Raw genomic sequence first — 18,699 nt, 5'->3', positions numbered from 1 at the left:
ATTTTAACCAAAGTTTCAGTCGTTTTTAAAATGCTGTCGGTTCCTCTGATATCAGCAGGTAGGGAATTCCACGTACCCACCACGTTTACAGAAAAGTGATCATTTGGATTTGTGTTCACCAGTTTACAGTTTGTTTTACTTTTTAGACAAAACTCCTGAAATGTAGTCGAGTGCAACATTGCAGCATACTGAGAACAAGTTGGTGTATTTCCCTGTAACTGTACTTATTTCTATTTGTCAGTTTTATAGCATTCACATTATTTTGAGGGCTGTATAATTAATGTCTTATCAATAATACAGAACTGCTTTTGATTAAACTTACATAAAAAGAGTTTTAGTGTCCGGCCAACAAATGGCAAAAGTTTACTTTCTGCATTACAAAGTTAGTTATGGTGCAAAACTTGTGCTCAGCACTTCCGACTTTGCTGAACACGAGCTACCATGACACCCATTAGAATATTTGGAGTCAAAGTACTTGTCACATCTTTCCTGGATTGTCATCTCTTCATGCGGCATCAACTGTCGTGCCCCGGGGGTTATGAGGGCAGCATGTTCAGTACTGCAATCTGTCAGCCATAATGTTTAGAGTCAAAATGACACAATTGACAGTAATGCAAGGTCATGGAGTATGAGAGGGCTTTACACTGACAGGCAGAGTAAAGAAGTAATACATTTAAATCATTTGTGCTGGCAGACAGAAGCCCAGATTTGAACATCTACACTAACAGACAGTTAATCAAGGTCAGAGCATCTTTGGGGCTCAGCCCCGGCAGGGGTGTGGAGACAGAAGCTGCTGTGCAGCTTTAAACTGATGGTTTTGACTGGGATTATACCAGGTCAAGCCCCGGGTGCAGACTTAGCCGAGCTGTCCATCAGTAAAGTATTAGGTTTAACCTGGGAATGACAAAAACTAATAGGTTATCGCATCAGACCACATCGAGTATGTGTGGTGCGTTTCTTCCATGATTTAGAAACAGCGTGGGGTTGACTTCAGGACCTCGTGACACACTTCTTGGATCTAATGTTTACTGATAAGCTTTGAGGTCAGCCATGGGATTTCAAGATGTCTTGATTATTGATCTATACACAAGACTCCCTCAGGCTGTTAAGAGGCATTTACACAACTTCCCCTGCTTAACAACTACACTGCAGGTACGACTGATTAAATGTGTCGCTAAATAAAATACATCTTTCTACATACATTTTAGTCATAATTATATTAAACTTCTATTAAACCGTTTAAAACAAAAAAAAAAAGAAAATGATATCAAAGTCTGTGGTGTCAGGTAAGATTAAAAAAATTTAAAGATTGGCAATTTTGATGTCGCCCTTTCTGCACTGACCTTTGGGAAACACTTTAGTTGAAGTTTTATGCATAAAGCTGACATTATTATGACATGACACCCGTCATTAATGTGTCATGAAGGCTGTCGTTAAGTGTTATTTGTCACCCTAACCCTTTGTTACCCTAATCCTACCCAACCCCACTAGATCCGTCCACCTAACCCCAAAAATGCCAAAATGGTGTCATAATTTAGCAAACAACAGCGTAATGTCAGCCTTATGTATAAAACTTCAAGTTAAGGTGTTACACTTTTCATGAATCATGAATTTGGTTTTAACTTTTTACAATAAACAACGCCAGTGAATGGAGCAAATTAAATAAAATAACATTCCTCATGATATTTGAAAAGATCATGCCGATCTCCCAGCATGCGATTAGCTTAGCAGCTTAGCTCATCTACAGCAGTATTTTTCAATCATTGTACCAAGCACCTGAGAGGTTGCCAGGTGCGGTTGTACATGTGTATGCCTACAACATGATGCAGGCCTATATCTTGCATAAATGTAACAATTTGATTTACATTCAAACCATGTGATATTTTAGATTATATCAGCAGAAAGTGTTATAAATGTGTTTTTAGTCGTCCATTTTCGGAAAATTTGTCGTTTTTTTTTCACCACTGTCTGATTATTACGTCACCTAGTGGAAGTGCGTCTGACTGTCAAAACAATGTGACCGCCTTTCCCTAACTCCCTTAGGAAGGCACTGATGCTATTCTATTATAAAACACATGCAGTGATGATTGCAGCGTGTGTAACTGTTGCATTTCTAACCTCGGCCGTTGAGCGTGAGCGCACATTCGCTGCGGCCGTTGAGCGTGAGCGCACATTCGCTGCGGCCGTTGAGCGTGAGCGCACAATCGCTGCGGCCGTTGAGCGTGAGCGCGCATTCGCTGCGAGTGGTCAGCGTGTGGTTGTGTGTGTCCATGAAGGACAGCGCCTCGTCACAGTTGGTGCCCTGTTCTGTGTAGCTCTTGTCCATGGAGTTGACCATCACCGTCATCTCCTGGCGGGTGCTGTTCAGGGTCTCCTTACGCTTTTTGGCCAATTTCCTATTTCAAAGGAAACAAAATAAGGTTAAAACACCAAACCCTGCTAAACAAATCTGATTCATGTTAAGAATATTAAGGTCTTTAGATCTTTAAAGCTGCCTTACGTGAATACCTGAAAGTGCGCTTTCAGGATATCACATGCTAACCCAAATACATTGGTAGCACTGATGACTTAAAATTAGCTTTAGCATTTTAAGGGTACAAGAATTAGCATTGGAAACAGTCAACTTTTTTTTTTTTTTTTTTTTTAATTGAGCTACTTTGAATTTGTGTGCTCGAGCCAACAAGCAATCTGCTCCTGATCAAACACCATTAAAACACAGTGCGCAGAATAAACATGCACAGAAGCATGTGCACAAGCTGACACAGGAGCACACACAATTACTTGTAGGACACTGTTTCTTTTTTAGCGTCTGATGAGAGCATTTATCTCAGCTGTCTTTGTTTAATTACAAAAAAGAGATTTGAGCCAATCGTGCCTCGACAGCCTCGCGTCTGAACTCGATTGCCTTCCATGGCTCATGAACGCGGAATGTCAAGTGTCACAAGTTTCTGCAGATATGACATCAGAATATTAAAATGCTCCCAATGCACTTTTAAACTGTGTCTAAAATTAATCAACAAACACAGAATCCTTTCACACAAGCTGTTTGCTAGCATGGCCGGGGCCCCTTTATGCTGGGTAGAACTTCCACGACTTGAATACATTATGGCAATGATGCCATGTTATGAATTAAATGTCATGAAATCTAGTCGGGAATTGAAGAGGCTATACTGTAGGTCAGTGTCCCATATGTATGTTGTTTAATGTGTAGATAAACATGTTCCTTTTCCACTAAAGGCTCCAAAAGCAATCAAACTATCACATAAATACCTTATGATTCTTTTTCTTCTTTTGCTAAATCATGTTAGTTTGGGGTTATAATATCCTTTGCAGAAATGTAAAGGATTTCACAATAAGTTCCTTAAATTCAATCCAATAAAATATAAACATAACATAACATAAAAACATATACACGTCAACACTGGTCCCCAACCTTACCTGGGCCATGGACTACTTTCATACCGAAAGTTGTGGGTATACGTCGTTCTGACTATGGTTATTGTACTGTGGGTTTAATGTGTGCAAAAAGAAGCAGAAGTAGTGATTTTTCGAAAAAAAAACTCCCAGAAAACTTAGGAATAATAATAACAATAATGGCTTAGATTTATACAGTGCTTTTTTCAAGTAGACTCAAAGCGCGTACCGAAACCATTATTCATTCACACTAGTCACTGACATCAGTCATACTGGTGGTGGTAAGCTATAATGTAGCCACAAAATATAAAATACCTCTCTTTAAAAAACTAAAACAAAAACTTTGTACATCCGTTGCCTGGTGGTTGGGAACCACTGGCCTAAATTACGCAAGAAATAAAGGGTTAGCCATTATCATGATCACATAAAATCCTTTAAATAGACTTTTGGCTGGTGTGACGCACAGCTTGCCTTTTGCCTACACTGACATACAGCAATGTTGAAAGTGTTCTGATTGTCTAAGTTTCTCAATCGCATTGTTTTCTACTGTTGCGTTTGGGTGTATGATGTGTGTTTTTCCTGTCTAGGCAAAGGTGGTGGACGATACGCAGCATAAGTATGGTCCCTTGCCCTCAGCAGCCTTGCTCTTCCCAACTCTAGGCCTCCTCTGTCAAGTGACATTACTACCGCCAACGGCTTTGGTAGACTCATTGCGCACTGGATACCCAACAGCCTCCCTTCCGCCTCCTTGGCGTTGTCGATTGCACAAATAGGAGTACCAATGATCCAGGACTTAAATTTTACAACATACTAGCTGGTGTGTTGGGTCCGGTGCTCGACAGTCGTGGTGTGGTGTCAAGTGAAGTGGTAAGCCGAGCCGAAGACAAGTGTGTCAGTCGGCTTTAGACGGTCGTGGAGGCAGGGAAAACACTGGTCGACCTGGTGTGGTCGAAGAAAACAGAAGGACATCGACAGCAGTGTCCCTCAACAGAATCCAAAAGAGGGTCCACCTGTGGAGAGTTCAGCTGCTGCGACGTGAGATAGCTCTGAGTGAGAAGAGGTTTTTGAATGGTGCTGTATTCCCCCGTCCACTTTACTTTTAGTAGGCAGGACTACTTGCGGCGGATGAATACATTTCATCAGCCAATCAGGATTGGCGTAATGAGATAGGGCTTCTGAGATATGACGCGGAGGCGCATATCCCATAGTGAGACATCGAAACAAATTTTATGAAAGAGAACCAATGTGTTTTGCAGGACACATTAAATGTCCGCACTTTGAAAGCACCTTGCGGAGCCTACACCACCTACAACTGTTTGATTGTCATGCCACCGCGGCTGCGTCAGTAACAGGCCACCTCCATAAAGCTTTTGTAGCCCCAAGGGCAGACTGTGGGACACTGGACAGTTTAACCCTCTCACAACGGATTTCCACTGGATGCGCAACTGCTCTGCTGCGTAACTGTAGCGCAATCTGCAGTCCCGCAATAGCCACCGCCTTCATCTGTGCTAAGTATCTGTTGCAGCAAGGACTCAGGAGATCCTGCGAATTCACGCGTAATTGCGTGATATAGCGAGTTCTAGTGAATAAAAAGAGAACCACAAAGCCGTACAAACAGTTCATTGTGTAGCAGAAAGAAATCAACTCGGTCCTTCCCTGTAGATCTTCCACTTTTATGGAGATTATTGTGATTATTTTATTCTGCTTCTGTGCACTACTTCCTGTCCCACTCTGGCTCATCTTTAATTTATGCAGCACAGCTCTGGCAACCACCAAAAATAGGGCTGCGTATCTGTTGCGGAGGGCTCCGGCATGATGGAGCAGTTTCGCATGCGGTGGAAATCGGTACATTGTAGGGATGTAACGATTCACTCAACTCCCGATACGATTCGATTCACGATACTGGGTTCACAATTCTCTCACGATTTATTTTACAAAATGGGACTGTAGACAAATTTTTTTTTGGGAAAAAAAACTAGAAAATACTGTACTATTTTTATTATATTTTTCATTGTCAAAAGAATTCCTTGATAAACAATTCAAAACAATGCAATTTAACTAAAAATAAATCTTGAATGAAATAAATGAAGGAATAATACAAATGAAAATGAAGCCTATTAATTTAAATTCTGGTTCTATAATAAACAATGCAAAACTGCATAATAGTTCTTTTTCTTTTAAAAGTGCAACTGAAAATGTATTTTGTGCCTTAACAATTGGACTTTAAAAAACAAAAAAAACCGTCATTGCACTGATTTACGTCATATTTGTTTGGACCAGCAGAGGGCGCTGGTAACCCAGTGGTCGGTTGGCATGCAGATATCTTGCAGTGAAGAAGAGAAGCTATGCTAGCAGACAGAGCTAATAGAAAAATGTGACTTTTACAGATATTCAAGTAATATTACAGATTTTCTTTTGGTGCTTAAGGGGTAATGAATCATTTAACAACATATTTAAGAGTAGAAGGCGGCCAGAAAGAAAGTATTAGCAGACTCCGCCCGCCGCCTACACTTGTGGATAGCGCCCTCTGCTGGTTAAAAAAGTACTGCGATTCAATTTTCAGAAAATCGATATCAACCGTGATACCGATGAATCGATTTTTAACTGCCTTACGATTAATCGTTACATCCCTAGTACATTGACTTTAATGGAAACATATCAGCTCCGTTACAGCTACGCATCCGGTGGAAATTGGGGGCCAGAGTACACCAGGGCTGCATTTGGCCTGCGGGCTGTCATTTGGACACCCCCCTCTTAAGATAACCTTGACTTTTAATCTCATGTAGGAAAAGAAGGTATTTAAATAAACAAAAAAATCTCCCCTGGTGATAAATAACGTATCACATTTCGACCCTGATGAGGTAACCCTCTGATATCTTCACAGAAGCAGAATAGAAAAAAGAAAGGCAAACAGCTAAAGTAGGAACATACTGTAGTGATAACTATACGTGCTGCCTGCCCCGCTTGTAGCTGGAGGGGAGAGAGTGGTGTAAAGATTAACTATGGCAGCCTTCACACTGATCGTCGCACTTTGTTCCTCTCTGCGTGACCCCTCTGCCTATTTGAATTGCAGTCTCTCTTACGGACAACTGCTGTCTAATGATGCACTCCTGCTGCTTTGTTTTTGCAAATCTCTTCTGTTTGTTCAATTTGGTTGCTGTCTCAATGCCATATGGCAACAGACCCCTGCTGCCTTCAAACAGTCATTTGCTCTGAAATCCATGACGTGAGGCTAATAGTGAATCCGTTCTTCAGAAAGTAAAGTGACTAAGTAGTGACATTTTCATCTCCTGAACCCTATTTCTTTTCTTCATTCTGCAATTAGTGAGTGGTAATCTTGCCTCTTTTCTTTGTTATTGCTTCATATTGTAATGAAGAGCACAGAAAGTGGCTGGGGGAGCTGATGTGTGCACTCAAGGAAAAAACTGTTAGGATTAACGATGATGGAGTTTTTAATACTGTATCATTGTGCTTATTTCTGCTTTTTCTCTAGGTCCCGGGTTTCCTCTGTCTTTACCAGTTTAACAGCTGAAGAATGAGCGCTAAAGATAAACGAGGATGCAGAGACACCAGTGCCAAAATGAGGAAAGCACGTGCAATACTGGGATGTTTACAAGGCACTGTGAGTGTTAGATGAAGATTAACTGGCATGCTTTTACCATCTCATTTGTATAAAGGGAAACATGTAATGATAGATGGCTATATTACAGCGTTTGATAGGCCAAGAGGAAACAGTCAGAGGAAGTGGATTGTTAAGTGTTGACAAATCAGGGCATTTATTATATTGATGGTAGCATAAAGCTGTGCCTGAGCCATCAAATCATATCTGCATCTCAGAAGACCATTGCACGTTAATATGAAAGTGCTAAGACAGATTGCAGAGGTGTTTGTACAAGGGAACGCTCAATAGACTGATTGTCTACAGTCAGTGCGTGACAGATCTATGCACGTGTGCAGCTAGAGCTGTCAAACTATTACAGAAATAAGCAAATCCTATGGCAGTGGGAGCCAAAAAATGTGTTTATCTGATCTGTAGGGCCACATTATGGGAACTCGGATTTTAGAATGTGAACATTATCCTCTCTGAATATTTGTGTTGTTGTTTTGTGTGTTTTTACTGTAATTATTTAGTGCTTTTGGTTTCCTTTTGTTTGTTTTTTCTTGTTTTTTGTGTATTTATGGTGTTATATTGTATATTTTCCTCTTATTTTATGTGTTTTTGTGTATTTCTGTTTTTTATGGCGTTATTTTATATAATTTTCTCTCATTTGTGTGTTCTTGGTATCATTTAGTATTTTTCCCTCACATTTTGTGTATTTTTTTTTTATCTTATTTGGGCGTTTTTAGTGTCATTTAGTATTATTTTCTCACATATTGTGTGTTTTTGGTATTGTTCTTGTATTTTTCTTTTATTTTGTGTTGCTTACTTTGGGGTCTGCACAAAATCTGAAAGAGGGCAACCGTGCCACCAGTTGCTCATGTCTGCTCTCTGAGCACAAAAAGAAGCCGTGTGGATTGATATATCTGTTTTGTTTGTGATGCAACTCCTTATACAAGAGCTTCAAAACCTCCATCGCAGTATGGGAGGGATTATTTGGGCGCAAGTTCAACCTCAACCCTGTGACACATTGGCATCGTTAACTGATGACACACGTTTGTGGTGTGTGTGCATTGTGTGTGTAGATGGACTGATTCACCACATCTGATTGATTGGCGGAGACAAATATTAACTATAATATCTGCCAATAGCAAACTGGACCATGATAGACTCCAATCACTTCAGGGATTGTTTTCAACTTCTGATGTGATTTTGAATTAAAGGTACAGTAGGAATAACAGAAAATACTTAAGTGACAATGTGTGGTTCAGTACACATTCTGACTGAATGCTTACAATTGAGACGGGTTATGTGATTTGTAAATCATTTACAAACAGGGATAAACCTGGTCTAAGAATTGGTTAGATTATACTCATTTCCAAAAAAAAACTTTTTTCGAAATAGAAAGTCAAGCAGTGTTTAAAATGAACATGTATTTTGCACTCAAAGAATTCACTAAAGGATGTTGTAATTTAGAAAATATATGGCTTGGACTTTTCAGCACTTGCCCAATCAGGATCAAACTGCTTTATGTGGGTAAAAGCACACACAGTGGTCTCCAACCACCTACCAGTGCCGGTCTGTGGATTTAGTACTGGCTGCAAAGAAAGAATTAAGTATTACAAATTATTTAGTTATTTTAAAAAGTAAATTTATTTCTGGGTATTTCATTTTGGGAAAATTACTACTTTTGCTCATGCGCTTGATACGGCACGTGTGAAATGCCTATAGTGGAAATGTTTAAAATAATAATAATAATGAGCAATAATACATAGTATAAAATGTGTTTATGCATTTCCAATAAATAAAATGTGCACATTTATGTAGAAAAAAAAGAAAATAATAATACCTTTTTGAAATATTTTATATCTGAAAACACAATCCATGAGGAACTTCCATATTTAGTCTGAATTTAAGTAATTGTTTCTGGTGCAATGTTTACATTTTTTTCCTTTTATTTAGGTTTTTTGTAGTTTTTTTTACCCACATTGTCTTCACTATTATTTTATTTATTATTATACGGACAACACAAGGATGTTTTTGGAGCTACTCTTATTATTCTTAATTTAGATGCAAAAACCAACAGTCTTTAAAGTGTGATGTCCATCCCTTTGTTTTCATGAAGTCCAACATCTATTTGTCAATTCTGGTTCTAACTATTTACTAAAGCTTGAGAGCAATATTTATCAGCAAAAAAACCATTGAAACCCTTTTGGTTACAATTTCACATTCATATTGTATTCTTCAACCCTTTGTTTTCTTAAGGCCATGGTGGTTCATTAAAACTAAAATGGATGTATTGTTGATTAAAAAAGTAGAAAAGTAAATAATAAAAATGAATCATTTCTAAAAAAAAAAAAACCTAACCTTGTAAACTTCTTTCTGACTACATTTATTGTTAATATCAATCGGCCTTCATTCAAAAAGCACTTTTCACACAAAAGGACTCACTGCAACAACGATAAAATGAAATTCAAGGAAAACAACACCCTCCCACATTCTTCAATCTCATGTTAAAGGCACTCAGAAGAACAAGGAAAGAGCTACACGACAACACACTCGCCTTCAACACTACTGAGAAAATACAGTAATAATACATGAAAGTAAAGTAAAATACACCACAAAAAACAACAAATAAATGACCTATGGTAATTAAGCCTATATACATTCAAATTTAAACTCAAAAAAAGGGTGAAAATCATTCTGTTTGTTGATACTTTTCCTAATTATTGGTCTAACCTTAGGTAATAAAGCAAGGACAAGGCAATCTTCTTATGAGCAACGCATTATTATTCAAAATCTTTTGAGTGAAACCCTAAACCCCAGTAATAATTCTGCTAACAGTGAGATTCAAATCACATCTACATATCACTAAAGATCATGTTGTGAAAGTGACCAAAAAAAAAAAAAAAAAAAGAAAGAAAAAGTAAAGTTGAAGCAGAGTTACTGGAGGTGATTTGTAAGTGAATGGGGCTTTTTAAAGACACTTTTAGCTGGAATCGATCGAGCCATGCATCACCATCCTTTTAGCCTGCTGGAGGTGCTTTTCTTCTTATTCTCTCGCCCTCATCAACATGCACAAGTGGACCGCTGCAAGACTGCGAGGCTTGTACAAATTAATGTAATTCCTGGTGCGTGTTGGACTTGTAAGCTTTAATGAAGGTGTTTGCCCTGAGTACATTGTGTTGTACATTTAGTAGGACTCCCGTTCTGACAACAAGTGCCGTGCAGGCAATTATGAAAAATGAGAATTTTGGAAGCTCAAGATGTCTACCTGCTAATGTGAGCAGGTATGATCGTCTATGCAGTGAACTGGTGACAAACCAAGGGTGTACACGGGTATGAGATTAATGGATGGATTGATGAACACTTTCAATGAAATGTAATTGTGTTTGGTAATACACAGCGATGCCTGTCTACCGTCGTGGCAACTCACTTATGGGATTTATGGTGTAAGTGGCCAGCCGCCAAACACAACGCGACACTCCACAGTGAAACTTGATTTTATGTGTCAGTAAAATAAAACGTCAGTTGGAAACAACACACAGCACCAGGACTTAAAGGCCAAATGTTCAAACAGCTTTATATGATGCTAACACTCTACGTTCAAAATGGTACGATGCACTTCCGCTGTTGGTGTAGCTTTTGACACAGTTTGAGAAAAGTATCTCCACGTTAAACCCATTAATGATAATCTAAATTCAATTATTCTTCTTTGTTTTCTATCAAATAACAGTTCCAGGGCCTCTGATTTTCCACGATAATGGAAAATGGACAAAAATGGAGGAATTTATACCCTCATCTAGCCTAGGAGAACTTCACACATTTTCCTTTTAGTTTATATCATAAAAAGGTGGTTGAATGTCTAGCAAGTGTCTCGATGCGACAAACAGAGGGATGCGTCAAATCTTGCGTTATTTGAGCATACGGTTTCATTCTGCACTTCTGAAACATAGATGAAACATGGAAATTACATCAAATTAAATAAGAAGAATTGGGGATACTCTCAAACAAAAATAGGGACAATTTGAAAGCTCTGCAGTTCCTCAGGAGATAAATATAGATATAGCCGCCTTCATAGCAAGCAGTTGCTGTGTCTGCAGTTTGGTACAGGGGCCAAGTACTGTACTGACCTAAAGCTATTTTAGATTAGATAACAAATGTTTAAAGGTGCAGTCCGTAACTCTTATAAAAGTGACTTTTTGTCATATTTGCTAAAGCTGTCACTATGTAAGGACAGCCTTACATGAAACTAGTAGTTTGTGTGAAAAAAAAAAAAAAACAGTTAGCACCTCTAAGGGAGGGACTTTGGAGGCAGGGCAAGGGAGTGGGAGGGAGGGATCTGAAAGTTACGGACTGCACCTTTAAGACTAAATGTGATCCTGCTTTACATATAACATTTCATTCAAAAGACTGATTCAAAGATGTGTTTTTCAAATTTAGATTAGGTATTATGTGGGACCTGCAATATGCACCGTTATGGACACGCCCCCCAATGTATGAAATAGACAGTGCAGCTGACGTATGTGTTTCTTGGTTATGCAGATTAAGAAGAGAGTTTAAACAACATGGCACGCCTGGAAGTTGTGCAACAAATATTAAGGGTATCGATTAAAAATGGAAAAAAACAACAGAAAAGACCCCTACGCTGGTTAAAACACACCATAGGGGGCGACACCGCACCGTAGGGGATCAAAATTACAACGAAGGAGGCCCCTATGCTCAACAGCACTGGTAAGAACCCTGAGATTTAACATGTTATTTACCTGAAAAATAATGTTTTAAGTACCAAAATAATTAGCTTTTGAATGATGTTGATGAAAATGCTTAATAATTGGAGTGCAAATTCTTCTAAGCTTAACTTAAGCATTAAAACCAATAAGCTGCAAACCTCTAAAAATAAATGAGTGTTATTCATTCCATCTACTAGTACCGGTATTTATCAATGCAATAAATAAACTGCCCATCTAAAGCTGTTTCTGGCTATAGGCAGACTGCAGCATTGCATAGGGCCAAGCTAATATGCTAAAAATGAAATGCAGGACAGGATAATAACATAAACCACTATCATATGTTGTGGATAGTGTATCTGAGGCGTAAATAAGTAAAAATCGTAAGACTACAACTGTCACTCGGCAGGTATTACAAGAATGATTGACAGGTACCTATAATTCAGCAGTTCATAGACCATTTAATGGATTAAGAATTCTGCCATGAAGCAAACTGGGCTCCCCAAACAGAAACCTTGCATAGGGCCCCATAAATCTAGAAACAGAGAACCGGCTCCGTGCACAAGTATGAGCCACTATGTGTGAATAATCAAAGTCCTCCACTGATAAATACACACGTCTGACTTTGGAAACAACACAAAGTAAACTAAACTGAATTATTATATCACTAAAAAAAGAAGCACCACTCTTAGGTTTGTCTTTATTTTACTTCCCCGCTGCTTGATGATTGACTCCAGCTCTCAGGGGAATACAGACCCAATCACAACCCTTGCCCTGTGCCAATTGATCTTTCGTGTCCCCGGCAGCGTGGGGCGCTCGGCCGAAGCGGCCACCTGATTAAAGAACGGTCATATATTTGATCGCACATGTAACCGCATCCCTAATGAGCGCTCTGACTGATGTGCTGTGTGTTAGTGCTTCTAGCCACCACTGGCAATATACCTAAAGTGCATATTTTGGCGACTGCAGGATGTTCTTCTGCCTTTTAGAGACTTTGATGAATGCATGAGTGCTTTAATGCCCTTCATCAATCATAGAGGTGTTGTACGCTCAAAGCTGGCAACAAGGCAGCCGTCAGAAGTGCTGAGAAAACTGCAAAGTAGTGAGTTTTCACCATGTAGCTTGTAATTAATTAAAACTGAACTTTGGATATTTATGATATTTTAGATATATTTGCTTGTGAGCTGAGCTTTGACATGCTGAGGTGAAGGGAAATCAGGATAAGAAAATACATAAATCGCCGAGTCAAGTCTTTTGAAGTTGTTTTTTTGACAATATATTGTCAATACACAAGTATGTGTATTGACCTCTCAGATGTTTTAATGTTTCACTAAAATAGTAGTATTACACGTTTATATAAAAATGTACATAAGGTGCTTTTTTTTTTTTTTTTTTACTTGACTTTATGGTTTCATGAGTTTTCACTTGTCAGAAGATTTTTTTAATCACACCTAAAAATTGCTGAGAAACGCCCTCAACTTGGGTATTTTCATTGAACTCACATTATTGTGGCAGATCAAAACATTGGTATATAACAAAGTAATTTATTGTTTTTAACAGACTTATAGCCATTTACATTCCACTGTATGTGAGACTCGTAGTCCCAACAGATGCTGCCAGCTTTAGTTTGGACCGTCAGGAGGTAATATTGATGTGTACTTTAGTCAATCTACACATAATTGAAAATACAAATGAAATAAAGCATCAGTTATTTTGGCTCTGAACCCTGTCATCTTGTCCAGTTTTGGCAACATGGTGTGTCCGGGGCATGTTGCAGTTTGCACCATCCGAGTGTCCGTGCTAGCTGCTACATGTTTAGCATTGAGGTGCAAGAGGGGGCTGCAAAGTTCCGATTTAACTCTTTCTTGCTCAATTTGCACTCAACTAGGCTTGTGTTTTCCATCCGGTGTTTTTATAAGTCAAAATTAACGCAATCGAAGTTGAGAAGCTCCGTAGTCTCCAGTCTTGTACAGTATTGTAGCTTGTGCATCAGTATTATGGGTATACCGGGAACTCTTCAAATGAGAGGTTCCGTGGTGTTTGGAGTGCTCAAAAAAAGCTCATTATTTTTTCCTGTAATTAATTAGTTGCAATTGTTAAAGTGACAGCCCTACACATGGATGTACTTTAAATCACTGTTTCTTAAAAGGGGGTACGTGTACCCCTAGGGGTATGCAATGGCACTACAAGGGGTACTTGAGAGAGAGAAAATAGAAAATTAACAAATAAAGTGTCTTGGTCCCACACCAGGCTGAAAATAATAAAAACTATACAAATAATATTCAGGAGCCACTAAATCAGTGTTTTTCAACCTTGGGGTTGGGACCCCATGTGGGGTCACCTGAAATTTAAGAAAAATTTAAATAGATTTTTAAAGTATGTTTTTTTTTTTTTTTTTTTCTCATTAAAACAACACACAATCTTAAACAACTGTATTTCTATACTTTCACTTTGTGAAATATAAATTTAGTTAAACTAAATTGAAGTTAAAAAAAACAACAACAACTTCTGAGCTTAAATATGATCAAAAACTACTTCTAGAAAAAACATGGGGTTGCAAGAAATTATTTAAAATGAGGTCACAATCCAACAATGGTTGGGAGCCACTACACTAAATATGGTTTATTTATTTATTAATAATAATAATAATAATAATAATAATAATAATAATAATGCATCAATTTTATATAGTGCTTTTTTGGGAACTCAAAGTCGCTTTCCAGAATTAAGGCATTATTCTTCTCACTCCACACTTAGTGGTGGTAAACTACTGTTGTAGCTACAGCTGCTCTGGGGCAGAATGACTTCTACTTATTTACAAAATGAGATTAATTCCATCATTACGCGCTATAGTTGTTTTTAAATAGTTTTCTAAGCAAAATGTTGTAGTCGGACAAAAGGGGTAATTGGATTTCAAAATGAGAGAAAAGGGGGTACCTTGATTTAAAAATGAGGGAAAAGGGGGTACTTGAGCAAAAAAGGTTTGTGAACCACTGCTTTAGATGATTGGTCTAAAGATGAATGATAAATATTTGTTACCAATTTGGATCAGAAATGGCTTTGGAGTCATTTATTTCAACTTTTAGCCTTCAAATATACATCATTTATTTTTATACAGTGAGTGGGTAACGCTGTTTAGAATATTTCAGCCAATCAGTGTTTAAATATCATGTTGTCATCACAAACTATGAAGGGTTAATATGTGATGTGAGCTTGTGCATAAAAAAATCCAACACACATGAAATAAATGTCATGCGTCTCCATCATTTGTGACATGAAATTAATTTCACATTCTACAAGCTCTCACATTTTGCAACATATCTATCTTCATACAAATCCCTTGAACCACAGAATCAAATGACTCTACATTCAAATGTTAGGCTTAGAATTTGGATAGACCCAAAAGAGGATCCTATCTGGCTCTACCACCAACGTTTGTAAAATCACACCATTGCATTAAATGAGAAAAATCATTCGCACAGAAAAAAAAAAAAAATCAACACTATCAACACTTTCACTACTAAACCAATCCTTCCCTATTCGTCTGTACCATTGTGTTTGCGCAGCTATATCCGTTAAATCATTGGGGCTCTCCATTCAGACCAGCTGAAATATCCCTGTGACAATCAGCGTATTGGGTATAGTTTCATCCGCAGGTGTATTCTGGGATGTTTCTTTATGCGCGGCAGCTTCCATTCTCATCTCTGATCACAGTCATCCCAAGACAGATTAGTCGAGATCCATCACAGAGATCATACAGAGGGAGCCTCAGCGGCTACAGCGAGGGGAAAAGGCGGAGACGCAGAATAAGCTTCTTTACTATTGACTTATGCGATACAGCAATCATCTGTTGTATTAGGAACGAATACAGCAGGGGCGCTATTGTTTTTATGTTGTCGAGAAAAAAACATTGAAATAGAGGAGACATTAATCCGTAATCACATCAGCCTGTTTGGCAGCGATGCAAATGTCTTCTCAGCTAAAAGACAACTCCTCCGACACCATTGAATCAATTAGATGGGCAGGCGACAACCCAGAAAATACATGCTAGGAGGAACAAAAAAAAAACAAAAAACTGAAAGATTCAATGATTCAAACATGTGGGTGTAAAGGAAAGGAAGGAGGAACGTTAACGAAATAACACATGCAACAAGTCAGCTCATGCTTAATGTTAGGGTTGCATAACACTGGTATGGTAGGGTTATTATGGCAACATTAACATGTAGGAAGGTGGAATGTTTGGACTAGCTTATTTAAGATCAGGGCACAGTATGTACTACAAAAAAGTTAGACAATAGAGACTTAATCATCACAATATTTAACATTCAAACTAATCATTTAGATGATTTTGACAGCTGTACAATCATTACTGCAGTTGAATTCATCAGTTGGCAAACAAACGTGAAATTTTAGCAGAAATCACATCTGCAATAACAATTCAGAGGCAAATATATTAGGTGTGGGGGCAGGGGGGTCCACATGTGCCTGTGTGTCAGAGCTAATAATGCCAATGTGACATACAGAGTGACGTGGAAATGCAATGGAGTGGCGTCCCTCCTCGATTCCTCCAGCAGAGATTACAGTGCGGCCTCTGTGATAGCTCTGGGCACGAGGAAAAAAGGGGAACATGGCTCTTTGCATGCATGGGAAACAGCGTGTGTGTGTGTGTGTGTGTGTGTGTGTGTGTGTGTGTGTGGGTGAGAAGCATGGCACTAACATTACACAAAGTGGTTACTTACAGGTAGTAAGTGTAGGAGTGATAGGTTCTTCTGCCGAGTGGGGTGGTGGTAGGATTTAAGCGGTGGAGGAGGGAGGGGATGGAATGAAAAGGAAAGAAAAAAGTAAAAAATATATTAATGTTTGAAAAAAAAGAGTAGAAATGAACAAAATCAGATATGGTGGCATACGTGGAGGTACACTAGTGAACGTGAGGGCAAAGGTGATCGCTTGGAGTCATGTCATGCTTAGAGTCGGTGTCTTCTTAAGTGATAACAACTTTATACACATATAAAGAACATTTACATATCGGACCTCAAAGGTTGAACACTAATGAGTTATTCGAATGGCTAAGCACAACTCCCACTCCCAGTTGGCGATGGTAAATTACACAATATTCAACCAATGAAGTCATCGCCGTCTCTGGGATGATTAAGGCTAATTGGAAACAATTCTATTACAGCGAGCAGATTTACACATCCACCACGGACACAGCTCTGCTGTGGGAAAACGAAGGAATCGCAGATCATCGAAAATAGACATGGAACTTTGTGACTAGATTAACACACATGTATGCATTTCCACTGTGATAAATTGACCTGATCTCTGGTACTGATTTTCACAAGTGATTTGTCATGGGAACTATCCAAACCAGCACGTTATACACAAAGTCACCACGGTCATGAAATTCCTGGAAAAGTTATGGAATTTGAAAAAAAAAAAAAACTGATTTTCCAGTCGTGAAAGGTCATGGAATAATTTAACTGTTTTGGAAATATAGCCTTTTTTATTTTAATGTTTAAAATCCAACCTTCACTATTACTATGGGACGTTAAGCAAGTCCCTTAACCCTAACACCTTGTGTTGTACATCGCTTTTAATAACTGTGTCTGCAAATAGAAATCATAATCTTAAAATCTTATTTATTAAACATAGCACTAAGTTACGTGTTGTCGTTTTTAATTTTTAATTTTTCTTTGTCTGCACATGCTGTCAAAGGTCAACACTACAAGAAGTGCAGTGTTTTTAAGACAGCAATGCATGTTTTGTTATTGCATATAAATACATGAATTTATTTTATTGCATAATTGTGACCATCACCAGCCCTCCCTAAGGAAGGGTATTGGAAGTTAGTTGTAGTTTAATATTATATTCAACAGCTGATGGCAATAGCGCCATAGTACGATGCTATATTATAGATATAGTGATAGACACAACTTGCATTACCTGTGCTCCATTTTTGCTGCTAACTATGGCACACTGTCACACCTCTGTTACACTAGTACACTGGAGAGGACCGCTCATTTTTGCACTCTAATGGTCTTGAATAGAGTGATGGAAATTTGGTAAAATATTTTGGAAAAGTTTTGAAAAAAGTGTGGGAACCCTGTATACAGGTAGTTGATTTTTTTAATTTTTTTTCCCAAAGAAAATATAATATGTATTTATGCTTCCCGATAAAGAAATGTTTGCATAAAGTGACATTGTGGTAAGTCATGTTTCAATGTGGACAAAGGAGTTGGATATTTGCAGAGCTTTAGCTCCCGTTTGCTCTCTTAAGCATGAGGCCTGAAGCTAATGTAAACGTAGCCTACGGCTATGTGACCGCTCTTTCCTTTTTTGCTGCCTTTCATCATATTTTCTTTCTTATCTCCACCTCTCTATGCTCCCTACCTCCACAATCCAGAAATATATTTCTATTTTACTCCATTTTCACCAAAGCGCTGCATATTAAAGAGCGTGCCGTAAAAATGGATTAATTTTTCATGGCACAGTATATATCTCCTGGCTGCAAACAGATCTAATAGGGTGTATCGACGTAATCAAATTAATTATTTACAGATGAAGAGGACAATAGCAGAGTTTAGAGGGGGGAATTTACAAAAAAAAAAAAAAAAAAAAAAAGTAATCCACTCCAAGTTTACCTTCATCACAACAACTTTTATTTGAAGACTTGAAATAAGACGTAATGGTACCTTTTCTTCATGAGCAGCACCACTCCTAAGAAGATGATGACGAAGAGGAGGATGCCAGCGATGACTCCAGCGATCTTTACTGTGTGATCCGTCTGTTTCTCCGGCTCCACCGCATCTGGTTTGTGGGTCGCTGCGCCTGGAAACAAGCAAATCACAAAATAAAAGGATTGAACAGAAGCTTAAAAAAAAAAAAAAAAAAAAAAAAAAAAAAATGCTTTCTTAAACAAACAGCTGTATTAAGATTGAATGATCTAATCTGACAGCA

The 18,699-nt window shown here is 38.3% G+C and overlaps 1 protein-coding gene across 13 annotated transcripts in view; it reads right to left on the bottom strand.

The window, feature by feature from the left end:
• Positions 1–18,699, bottom strand: part of LOC114478755 (receptor-type tyrosine-protein phosphatase mu) — a 229,975-nt gene that overhangs the window by 57,866 nt on the left and 153,410 nt on the right. For 9 of the 13 annotated variants that reach the window (XM_028471987.1, XM_028471977.1, XM_028471981.1 and 6 more), the window contains exons 15-17: positions 18,435–18,570; positions 16,482–16,511; positions 2,119–2,396 (exon numbers count right to left, since the gene is read on the bottom strand). In XM_028471987.1, coding sequence (XP_028327788.1) covers positions 2,119–2,396; positions 16,482–16,511; positions 18,435–18,570 — 444 coding nt within the window. The remainder of the gene's footprint in view (positions 1–2,118; positions 2,397–16,481; positions 16,512–18,434; positions 18,571–18,699) is intronic. The other 4 variants (XM_028471983.1, XM_028471989.1, XM_028471988.1 and 1 more) reach the window with 1 other exon arrangement.

This window comes from Gouania willdenowi, chromosome 17 (assembly GCF_900634775.1).
Source record: "Gouania willdenowi chromosome 17, fGouWil2.1, whole genome shotgun sequence".
NCBI classification, from domain to species: Eukaryota; Metazoa; Chordata; class Actinopteri; order Blenniiformes; family Gobiesocidae; genus Gouania; species Gouania willdenowi.
This window is presented reverse-complemented; position numbering and strand designations above follow the sequence as displayed.